The sequence below is a fragment of the Epargyreus clarus genome, unplaced genomic scaffold (assembly GCF_041222505.1).
Source record: "Epargyreus clarus isolate Ecla_fem2 unplaced genomic scaffold, WU_Ecla_fem_2.2 ptg000027l, whole genome shotgun sequence".
NCBI classification, from domain to species: Eukaryota; Metazoa; Arthropoda; class Insecta; order Lepidoptera; family Hesperiidae; genus Epargyreus; species Epargyreus clarus.
The window spans coordinates 13,657,413-13,670,383 of NW_027332234.1; the positions used below are offsets into that span (position 1 = coordinate 13,657,413).

The window sequence follows — 12,971 nt, forward strand, 5'->3', positions numbered from 1 at the left end:
TACTTTCGGAATTTGGCCTAAAGGCTCATTTGAAAAACTGATTCCTGTATACTTACTCGTATATGGTGCAAAGATAATTGAGAAGTTACTCGTGTGAATTCTGGTCTTCCGTTGGGATGGTCTGGGTTTGATTTTTAGGAAAGTTAGGATTTTGCAAATTATTTGCGTTATAGAACAAAATATATAATTTTCGCTAGCTTGAACGCTAAACAAAAATATCGTAAGAAAATTTTATGAGATTATTTATTTTTATATTCTGTTGTTCAGATGTTTAATGTAAGGAACAACGTAATCATTAACGGTTTAATCACACGAAAGTTATATATCTGGACATTTACTTGAGCAAATATTAATGAATCCCTTTTTATTTGACTGTTATTATTATATTATGAGTGCTTATTATATCTAGTTATATTTTAACACCCCGCGTCACGGATTTTTATTAATATGCGATATAATTATATTAAAATCAAAATATCATCACCTACACTGTTTATTTCATAAGTTTCGTTTACTTAAAATAAATAAACCATAATTTTATCCTTATCCTTTTTTTGCATAAAGTTCATTTTTATGTCATTAATTGTAATGTAAACTATTATTTAAAACAACGCCATCTATCGGCAGGCGCGGTCAAAGCTGCCTAAGAAGAGACGTCGTGTGCTCCCCGTTGAGCAGCCGCGGCGAAAGCGCGACGCTACCGCCTCCAACCGCCGCGTGAACGCCGTGAAACATCCTGTCGTACTAAAGGACCTCTCTCCTGCGAACAGCAAGTTTGGTAAGTCTGGATTCAGGTAAGCGTTTGTAAGGAGGGCCGCTAGATGGCGTTTGATGTAAGGCTTCATAGTAACAAGGTTTGAAAGCTGGGAAAATTGTCCTGCCTTTGCTATTACAGTAAAAGTTAACTTGACTCATAGATGTCGCAAGTGGTATTAAATTTAACGGTAAATTATAATAATATGAACTGCGGTAATTGGGTTGCTTAATTAAAAATAATGTATTATATTAATTTTATTTTCTTCATATTATCATCTTTAATTATTTTATAGTTTTACTTTAAAGTCACTTACTTTTACATTTACGAAGGTATTTTTTTTAATCCTAAATAACTTACAATCAAAATTAATACTTAAGACTTAAGACAGAAATTTCGATTATTTAAATTGAAAATTATATTTTTACAGGTGTAAACGGTATGAACATGATAAGCATAGCGTTGCAAGGCCCACCGAACCTGCTGCGACCACCGGCGACCACCCAGCCTCTACAAGCAAGAGCACCCATAGGTAACATCTCCTATTATCATCGCTCCACTCGTATCGTTGTCACTCCACCGCAAACCACAGATCAGTCAAAGACGAAGTAATCAAATAGACTCCACATATTTTCATATAGTTAAGTCAAGTAATTATTTAATTTACTCGTAATATTTCAATTTTGTTCGCAACTTTAGCCGTATCATCGACTAATTTAACAACAGTTCATGTAAAAATATTGATTTTAAGGCTTTTTTGTTTGTTTGTTTGCTTATTATATTATTTATCCAAATATAATCCATGCATTGCATGTTTCATGATTCCCGTCCTAATGTTTACTCCTACGCTCCAAAAATTCGCGTTCATTTTGTTTTTTATGTTCTTTTAATTTTCACACATATATATTTTAAACGTACATATCTTAAATATTGAGCCACTTAACTTTTTTTAAAGTCGGGTACTATATTAATTGAAATTATAATTTGAAGATTAAAATTCTCATATACGTAACGATTTCTTACAGTCGAGAGTCCAATCATCAACACGCAATGCGGCGCTATATCCTTGGCATCATTGCAACCACCTCTGATGACCGCTCCACCCCTGCAACCGAGACCTGCAACCACGGGCTCCTTAGACCTCATGTTACCACTGCAACCAAAACTACTACCCGGTTATAACCTGCAGTCTTCATTTCTCTCTAGTACCCTTTCAACTGTACGACCACCAGATTTACCCAAGTTTAGCAAGGAGGATAGTTTTAAGCCAACAGTTGAGGTTATTGTAGAAAAACAAGAATCTATATCTGAAAACTCTAGAGAAAGCAATGTTGATAATATGGAAAGCTGTGAAATTGTAGATAGTAATATAGATGAATCTGTAAATATTGTAGAGGAGAATGATAATCACATCGTAGACGAGCCTGTAAATGAGGCTCAAAATGAGTCTGAAAATGATTCTGTGAATGCTAACGGCGTTTCGTATTCAAGAGATGAAATTAATTCTAATGTTATTGAAACTAAATCGGCTGACACAGCTGAAACTAGTCTAGTTAGTTCAAACGATAATAGTCCTAACAACAACTCCTATTAAGCTCTTAATTGATTGTATAGAGAGGTATTTTATTTGTATAATATGAACTTAATTAAGTCCTAGATATTTAAGTTAAAATAGTCTAACACAGGTTTTAGGATTTTGTAAACTTATTTCTTTATATCTAATTCATTTGAAATTAACAACTGCTTTTATAGTCATGGAAATAAACAAATTGTAAAAACTAAAAAAATACTTACGTGAATTAGATATGGCTTTTTTCGTTTAATAATTAATTATTCTACTAATGTCTCAATTAGTCAGGACTCCTATTAGAATAAAACAATAGTACACTAGCACAGATAACACAATTGTGTTATCTATAGCAAGGGTAGTCTGCTCTATTAAGGAGCATCTTTCCTGTCACACGTTGTAAACCTGCACGCGTTGCTTACATACATGAATTGAGTGTATTTTGTGACACGCGTGCTTACATGTGCACGCATGTCCCGCTCGCACGCAAGACAGAAAAAGTATATGGAATGTTAAGATACTAGTTGCACGCGTGCAGTCTTAACCCCGCACGACAGGAAAGAGCCTAACCCTACTTGGAAATAGTTTGAAACAATAATAAATATCTCCCGTTTTTACAATATGTTAATGAAGGAAGGAAGGAGGAAGGAGGAAGGAAGAATGATAAACCATAACAGTTAGATATTTTATTATGAACTGCATTATTTATTTACAATTAAATACAAGATGTCGTTATCATGATCTCTGCAAGCTTCGTGCCAAACAGTCAATTTACTGAACATAAATGGAAAAAATAACACAAAAAAATTATGACCCGCGTAGCACTCATCATACTAGTATGACATGCAGATGTTCCGGGTTGAAACCTTAGCCAGATAGTCATTAATGATGAATTAAGATTTAATTTCTGGATCTGGGTTTATATCTTTGTATGTGTCTGTAAGATAATATCCAGGACACTAACAATATTAGCGAGAGTCTATAAACATAGAAAATATCATTTTCATAATTTCCTTTTAGTTAGTTGTATGCTGTCTTTTTCCTCCAATTTTCGATATAACTAATTAGAATAATATACCTAATGAGAAACATTATGCAGAGATTAATATTATGTAAACTTAAAAGATTATAATTACGATAGAAATTCTCAATTAACCTTTGTCTCGACCAAATTAGTTTAGTAATAAGTTTATGTGAATGAACGATATTTTTTTGTATATTTTGTAAAAGAAAGACATGACAGTGATCAATTGTAAATTTCATGTAAATTTGAATAAGAAAATTATTAAATTATTTCCATCTATATACCGACTGGAATTTTTAGTAAACATATAGTAATAAATATTGCTTGAATATATTGCAACTGTATCTAAAAAGAAAACAACATTCAAACACAGTTTTTTATTACAAAACTGTTTATGTTATGTCTATGTTTATTTTGTTAAAATATTTGTGAGAAATGTAGAGTAAGGAATCAAATAAACTTTCCGAAATTTGTCGACGAAATAGCACAAAGAAAGCGATATAATATAATGGCTTTGGTTTACGTTTATATGAGCGGAAAACTGGAGCGTGTCCTAAGGGATATCATTGGTACATAAATAACGGTTTCTCTAACAAATAAGGAGACATTTTGAGTATACCTTTGTAGGTTTCTAGTTTATTTTTATGATGATATGAAGTATTTTTTAGTCTTCACAGCGATCATAATGTTTAAATAAAAATGGCAAAAAAGAAAGATTTTGACGTCGCTAAATTATGTTTAATAACTATCACATACATTTTATTTACTTTTTTGTACAAATATTTCTTGTCTAATAAAGATTTAACTTTGATGTTTTATTTAAATACTGTGTTTTGTGTATACTTTTAGTTTGTATGTTTGTAATATGTATTTCTTAACAGTTATATTAAATGGTTATTTATTAAATTCTATGTTATTTAATATTGTAAATATGTATTAAATCAATCAAAACATATATTTATGTTAATCAAGTAATTTGAGTAATATTGGTCTGTATTGTTAAATATAAATTAAATACGAAATTGCAAAATATTGCAAAATTGGCTCATATATTGCTAAATTTTTGCCTGCAACATCTACACGCAATAATATGCAATATACGAGTATTACTTATTACTTAAATCTATTAATATTAGTAAAAAACTAAAAATTAAGATGTTAAGGAATATTTGAACACCAATTATGTATTTGTTGTTATTAATACTTAAACGTGAATTTAACTTATAATTTCAATATTGAAATTAGTAATGTGTAAGAAATAATATAGATGTACTAAATTAAGTCTTTATGTATGTAAATTTCGACTATAAAAATAATTATTTATAAATAGTCGTCAAAAAATTAAAAAATACAAATAAATACAATTGTATGTAATCGATAAACAAAAGTTAAAAATAAACAAAAAAAATAATCAGGAACTAAAAATAATTTGGCTTTCATATTGGTGCTCTTCCTTGATCAGTGATATAAAATTCAATTTCTGAGTTTCTGGGATAAAACTGATCAGAAATTACAAGTGGCCTCAAATGGTTCCCTAGAGAGAAAAGGGTTGAAGAAAAAATTATCCTAAAATAACTCCGATTGAGTGAAAAGGGTTTTTATGTGTCAGGCGCGTTCCGAACTCGCGTAGTGTTCCGTAGGTATTTTAATTTTGATATTGCCTGTATTTAACCGAAATATCTATTTTAGCAAGTTGAATTAAATTATTTTGTATAATATAATCAATATGTTGCCAAATATGATTAACAAAAATATTTACTTACGCCTAATATTTGATTAAATTATGAAACGGACATTATGTAAATATATAACTTAAATAAAATAAAAATGACCTATGCAGACACTACGTATATAATAATTGTATTATCACGTGGTTACACTCATCATTTGAATATATTAATTTAACACACTAACAAAAATGTCTGTCATGTGCCAAGTGTGAACCCGTTTTAAGCGATCCATTTAAATTCTCGTGCGGATCTCTAAAATGAAACGAAAGTGCCAAATATTTTATTTCTAGTCGAAGTTAGATTTTAGGGAAAATGGCTGTTTGAATAATCGGCAAAGGCCGATAGGGTACTGTATATTGATGGATTTTACCTAAGATTTTCGATGTATAAGATGTTAGGGTAAATAAAATTGTAATTTTTCCTCAGCTGTACCTTCTTGTTGTAAGAAGTAGCATTTCCATGCGTTAATTATTAATTTATATTTTTTAAGTAATTTAACCGATTTGAGTTTTTTAAGAAAGTATTTTCTTGTTGTATCTATTTTTTTTAATTTTAACTATAAGTTTGTTGAATTTATAATTAGTATTAAATATAATTTTTTTATATTAATTATTAATACATATTAAACTGGTTTGTCTTAAATATTAATTTATCTTTTGGTGCCCAAAGTTAATATACATAATCGAGCTTTATTTTTTTTATAGTTTTTACATAGTTATTTTACTGTTAATAAGTAAATGACTAATTTAATGCAGATAGTTCAATTATTTCATTTTACACTAATGCCTACTACCACAAAGCTTTTTAAAACGTACATAAAATAATAATTAACGCATGTGAACGCACTTATCTTTAAACTCTTAAAATATAAGTAGATAAGTCTGTAACTATTGATATTGTTTTAGATCTAGAATATTTTTCTAACGTTACCTTTCTTGTTTCCAAGGTCAATTTGAATTTTGCTACTCATTACCCTTAAATAATAACGAATAACATATTCTAATTTTATTCAATGTCAACATTGAGTTGAAAAATGAAGGGTAGTAAAATTCGGATGACCGATAGATATTTTTACTGTACCAAACATTTTGTTGTTGGAATAAATGGAAATGGAAAAATTCAATTTATTTCATTAAAACAAAGGCAATTAAAGTACCACTTTTTATAATATAAAAGTAGAAAAGGAACATACGAACGTCCAATTGATGGTAAGGGGTCACTGCTGCCCATAGACATCATTAATCAATCCCAGATAAAATTAGATTCGTACCTGAGGTTCCATAGAGGTTGGTCACAGATGCATTGCTACCCTTGAAGACTAAATTGGAACGCCTCGGATAATTATATCCTCACTGCTTTCTTCAAACCAGAACGCTGCTGTTATTAGGCAGTAAGTGTGGCGGTGACTCCAACAAAGGTTACAAACATCGTCGAAATGGAATTATTTTGAAATGACAAACCGTAAAAAAATATTTGTATATACATTCAAAGACATTTTTAGTAAATAATATCCCAAGGGATGTATAAGTAACTCCAGATGCAAAATATTAAACAAGGTAAGAAAATAAATAAATAATGTTATCTGAGCTCCATTCCCAGAGGGCACAACAAAATTTGAGTCTGAATTTCATATCTTATCTAATTCGTAATTTGTGTCCTACTTCCAAACAGACTACCTACCTGTTTAGTCTTATTTATTTATCAATGAAATATGAATAAAAATTAAGAATTTTGCTAAGATTTTTTTTTGCTTCATCATGTTTTAAACTTTCTAACCTTGTTGGTCCATACGACTTTACTCACCTTTCATCGTTTGGGAGAGTTACGCTGTTTGTCCACCGCCACCGTTACCGAGCCGATACCGATAATTAATGACGGCGCCGAAGTAATCGCCGTAATCGTAAATAATCTCGTTCTCGGTATCGGCTCAGTGACGGTGCGGTGGACAAACGACCTTAGTTTTTGTTAAAATCGGCCTCTTTCGAATTATTATGTGTTTGAGCATTTTGCGCTATTCGTTATACTTCTGCACTTGGCCATTTAAATCCTGTTCAAAACAGTGATAGTCTAGTGATTTAAAATTCGGCAACTCAATATGTTACGTATATAAGTATAAGTATACTAGGTGACCCCGCAAACATTGTGACACGAGAATTTTATATGTAAGATTACGTATTACGATACATTTGAATAGGTATATAAGAAGAAATTAATTATCACTTGCTAAAAAGACAAAAGAAAACACCGTGAAGAAACCTTAACGCCTGAGTTCTTAAAAAAATCTTTTCTAAAGTGTGAACTCCACAACAAACAAATACCAAAACAGTCATATTTGTCCAAACGTAAAAACTCATGGTAAGGGTACTGTATATTAACAGCTACTGTAATTTCAGAATGCTATACGATGCTGCATATGCTCACATACAGGCATATGCCCAGTACATACCCTTTATTGGCGTCGTGTATTGGTTCCCGTCAGTATCAATATTTACTTCCGTTGGACGCCGTCCGAAATTTAATTACGGCTTTGAGCGACGCAACATGTGGTGGGAGGGTCTCTAGATTGGAATCTACCTTCGCAAGGCTTTAATATAACCTTAACGGTTTGATATACAGAGGGTTCCAGATTCGATTCGCGGTTAGTAGGCGAAGGTAATTAATTAAGATTTCGGTTCTGGGTCTGGGTGTTTGTTCGTCTTTGCGTGTCTATGACAGTCACACCACAAAAAAAACCTAGTTATTTGTAATATAGAAGTAACAGACGAGCCACAGAGCGAGACAGAGTCCACCTGATGATAAGTGGCTACTGCTACTTATGGACATCTATAACCAACCCCAGATAAGATTAGATACTCGTACATAAAGTCAACTACAACCGCACCGCTATCTCTGATGACAAAGCTGGAACGCCACGAAAAAATATGTCTCCTTAAAAAAATCATCCTGTATATAAAAATCTACTGTTATTTTACGATGCTGCATATGCTCACATACAGGCATATGCACAGTACATATATTGTGCATATGCCTGTATATGTACTGTGCATATGCCTGTACATGTACATTATGTAATCAAAATAATAATTTGGGGATTGTGGGATCCTTTGGGGCTCGACTCCGGAAGCACCACAGCCACGCGTATTTCTGCCTAAATAGCAAAGTTAATAGCAAAGTTAAGCGCTGCTGTATTCTGCTTTGACGGGCCTGATAAGAAAGAAATACTTTCCACGCATTCCAGTTTAGTCCTCAGGAGTAACGGCGCATCGGTGGTCGACCTCAGGTAGGAATCTTATCTTATGTGGAGTCGATTATGGATGCCCACGGTAGTAACCAATGGTAGTAACCAGTAACCATTAGGTGGATTTTGTTCATTTACTTCTTCAATATTATCTATAAATATATATTTAATCCCTTCGGTTAAAACCTACCAAATGTAACATGCAATTACTATTTCCACAATATTTGCATGTGCAAGGTGAACCCAGGTGGAGTAAATAAGCATAATTGTTCAAATGCCACAGTTGCACGGTTGGCTCGACTCCACATATTTCGAGCAAAGCTTAGTTAAATCCTTTAGTTATGAATATTTACGTAATTCGTATACAAATGTACGTACATTTGTATAAATGTTTTAGTAGAGAAGGTATTCCTAGGCTTACTTAGTTTTAGGTTTAAAACTAAGTAACTACTTGTAAGTCGCTACAGCCGTCCATGAAGTACAATTACCCCCAGATAAGATTACATTCCTACCTGAGGTCTCTAACAGATGCGCCCGCTACCCCAGAGCACTAAGCTGGAATGGATCCGAAAAGTATGTCCCTCTTACTACGTCTTTAAACCAGAACGCATAAGCGCTTAATATTGTTGGTATTAGGTAGAAATACATGTCGCGGTGGTGCCGTCAGAGTCGAACCACAAAGGGTTCTACCATTCTATACCTCCATTATTATAATACTTACACCAACTATTTCACTATAGAGTTAATGATCTTCATAGCTAAAGATATTAAATAAACACAGTAAAAACACAATACGCTTAATTTCAAAATATTTGATAATAGGTATTCTTTTTATACCCGCAAAAACAAAGTAAGGTTTTACATTTCCTATTTAACATCAAAGCCGTTAAATAGAAGACAATTGCTTCATCTAATTATCTCGTTTCCTGCAGACAATCCTAAGATGCCTACAGCAAATTAGCTTATACTATTAGGAAACAGCGTTTGCAAAGGTTTGCTCTCTGAATTCTGATGTTAAAATGCTTTGTACATCTTTATATTGTAACCTATTGTATAATCAGTGATGGAAATTTGGAACGGTGACTTTTTTAAGCCGATAATGATCAGACTAAGATTCCTCAATAAGAAGGAGTTTTTTTTTTAATACAATATTTTTGTTTTTTTGGTATTGTTCATAGGAAACCTTTTCATTTGACACCCTTATCAAAGGGGTGCAAAAAGTAGGTCCGCCATATTGGATTTAAATCGACATCACTAAGCTGTCGTCAAAGGATTTGTCTGGTTTTAAATTCAGTAGCAACATTTGTCCCTCATATACATAATATAAACTAATAAAAAAAAAACATAAGTACTCGTAGGTTCTTTTACAGCATTTTTCAAAGCAACTTCCTAAATTCCTAAATCTTCTTAAAAGCATCTAGCCGTAGGGTGAAACATGGAACTTACAAATTGAAAGACACTGATATAATAACAGAGCTTTACAATTCTTGGTATTTTTTTTATTTGTAAAGTTATCTAAATACTATTTGCTTTTGTACAACGTAAATTATAACCACACATCACCTGAAAAGTGAGTAATAAAGTTTGTAAGGTCGGCTAAACCTTATTTCTACACCAGAAATTCCCATCCAATATTGTAAGTGGATAAATTCTCAATTTCCAATTACCGGCGTTGTACAAGGCATGCAATTACTTGCATATATCACGGCCCACTAACGACGTTTAATGCATGCATGCATATATTATGCAGAGTTGCGATAGGGCTGCGATAGTCTGGCGCTTATGTTTTACCATTTAAACTAGCATCTTTTTCAAAACAAGGTCTTAAGTTAAGGCCATGATTGTTTCCTTCATCCATCAATCAATATTTTAAAGTCCACAGCGAGACATTGTCTCCAACTGACAGTTCTCTAATCTATGGCCCTTTGGATCCAATGGTAACCGCTACCTTATTGAGTCGAGGGGTGACATGCCTTTTGCCTTGGCTTAGGTCACGCAAGATTTTTTCCTTTCTAAATACTATTGCTTGTTTAAATTTTATGCAACGCCTTTAACGTCCCTTTTTTTTGGTTACGCGGGGGAAACCTTCAAAAGGTACCGTGGGAGCGACGCAAGATTATGTGGGATTCTTACCGCACGAAACCCCCCCAAGGTGGCCGTCCTCGGCGCTGCGTTGAGGGCTCCGGGATCTCCAAAGGAACTCAACTGGAGTCCTCTTAGCGCGTTGCCCTGTGGGGCTCCGCCCAGGTGAGCTTGGCGCTCGCCACACCGTCTGGTGCGTACGACGGTATGCGACCACATGTACCGCCATCGTTCCCGGGGTCGCTGGCTGGGCAGTTCGAGCTCTCACTCTTGCCGCCCCAACCCCGGAAGCCCCCTTTAGTCGCTTTTTACGATATGCAGGGGATACTGTAGCCCTATTCTGGTCCCGAAACTACAGGGACTACAGGCCTTTAACGTCCCTAGGTTCTATATAACGCTATAAAGACATTCTAAAGCTGGTTGAAACTTTGTTTTTAACAGCAACGATAACTACTGTGTTCTCATTTAAAAGCAGTGGTTGGACAGACACTCCCGAGGCATACTAACTTAATCCACAGCGGTACCAACGATCCTTTGGTCACCCTAAGGTAAATGTTCAAGATTACCTTATATGCTCACGAGCAAACAATACTACTTAGAAATTACATGCTCGTTTCATAAATCAATTTTAAAACAAAAATTATAGACCACCCTCACTTATAACTTCAATAAAAAAAATCTTACTTCAACAATCACTCGTGGAAATAAACATAATTTTACAACAAAAACTTCCAAGTACAATAATATGAAATTAAACGTTCCTTTCAATGAAAAACAACCCTTAAAGCGTTTATTATTCCACTTGTCTCATTTAAAAATCCCACACACGAGGGGTAATTCGCAGCCGCATGAAATGTTTGCTCGCCCCTAATGAGATATGAAATTATTCATTTCATTTAATGTTCGTATTATTATTTAATAACATCTCTTTTATTGAATGAAAATTGTAGATTGTGGTTGCAATCTTTTTAATATCCTACTGTTGGGCTCAATTTTCTATATTACCTAGCAGATTATTGGAGGCAAGAGGAAAACCTATGGATGTTTACAATCCAAAAGAGTCTTATAGGATTTTAGCGAAGGTTTTACATTGCTTATTCTATCAAGTGCAGTAAAATTGGATGAGGATGTACAAAGGACAACATGCTCTAGGGACAACATATTAATAGAGCTTATTCTAAGAACACATTAAGCCATCAGTGATGATGCTGACATGGAATCTGACATGAGTTAGCCACTTGACAGTGGTAACTAAAATACAGATACGGACCTCCAATTAAAACGTAGTGAAATTAATTCAGGATGGCAAGAAACCAATTCCCAGAAGTGGGATATAATAGGGATTCAACAACATAATATTACGTGCGGTATATATCATAATGCTATGGTTCTTGTGTCAAATTTCACACACAAATTTTGTGAACACACAATAACTCTGCATTATATCAAGGCTTATCCTAGCATCAACACGTCCTGACAACTGGCGGACTGCCAGACGTGATAAGCCTGGACAGAATACAGTGCTGATGTTGATTTTAACACCTGTAGCATTGTTGGGTTAATAGAGGTGTTCTGGGCAAAATTAACAAACACTTTCGAAAATGTGATAAGTGTTACCAATTTTGGGTCTATTAAATGTTTGAATTGAAAATACTACAATTGGTAAGAGCTACATTTGCAGATGAATTGTCACTTGCCCGAAGAACAGATTAGATATGAGTATTGAAGTTGTTGTGACAATTATTATAAGAACTAAAAATCGACTAACAACATAAACGTTACCCTCTGCAGTCGTTTAAAATATAAAAACTAAATGTATTTTTTTGGATCTCAATAAAAATGTCTGATTTCTTTCTTCAACACACTTTTATTTTATCAGAATGTGCTACTTACGACTATTGAGCTAATTGGAATTTAAATTATATTCTATTCTATTGTTTTTTCTATCAATAGAACAAAGTTGTTCTTCCATATTTTTCACTGAAAACTACTACTTGTAGAACAAAATTGTGGAATATTTATACGAGTAACATCAAAGTATGTTATGCCCCTAATAGTACCCGTAAGTACGTACTGCCACACAGGGACATTTGTAATCAACACCAGATAAGACCCAGCCTGTGGTCGGCCATGGATGCGTTGCTACCCTTAAGCACTAAGTTGGAACGTTTTTTTTTATATAATATAGGACTAGCAGACGAGCATACAGTCCACCTGATGGTAAGTGGCTACTACCGTGGGGTGGACGTCTGTAATCAACCCCAGATAGGATTAGATATTCCCACCTGAGGTTGGCCACAGATGCGCCGCTACCCCTAAGGACTAAGTTGGAACGCCTTGGAAAAGTCTGTCTCCCTTACCATACCCTTCAAACCGGAACACAGCAGCGCCTAACACTGCTGTTATTAGGTAGAAATAGGTGTGGCGGTGGTGCCGCCGGAGTCGAACCACAAAGGGTTCTACCACCTTCACGTCACGTCCCGGATAACTATTACCACACCCTTCAAATCGGAACACAGTTGCGCTGAACACTGCTGTTATTTAGCAAAAAAAGTTCTGGTGGCGATTCCTCCGGC

At 34.0% G+C, this 12,971-nt stretch overlaps 1 protein-coding gene across 1 annotated transcript in view; it reads left to right on the forward strand.

The window, feature by feature from the left end:
- The window catches only part of LOC140753957 (potassium voltage-gated channel protein Shaw), a 248,457-nt gene extending 245,531 nt beyond the window's left edge, over window positions 1–2,926 (forward strand). Inside the window, exons 8-10 of the mRNA XM_073088818.1 lie at window positions 628–778; window positions 1,185–1,286; window positions 1,780–2,926. Coding sequence (XP_072944919.1) covers window positions 628–778; window positions 1,185–1,286; window positions 1,780–2,348 — 822 coding nt within the window. The 3' untranslated portion in view covers window positions 2,349–2,926. The remainder of the gene's footprint in view (window positions 1–627; window positions 779–1,184; window positions 1,287–1,779) is intronic.
- The last annotated feature ends 10,045 nt before the right edge of the window (window positions 2,927–12,971 follow it).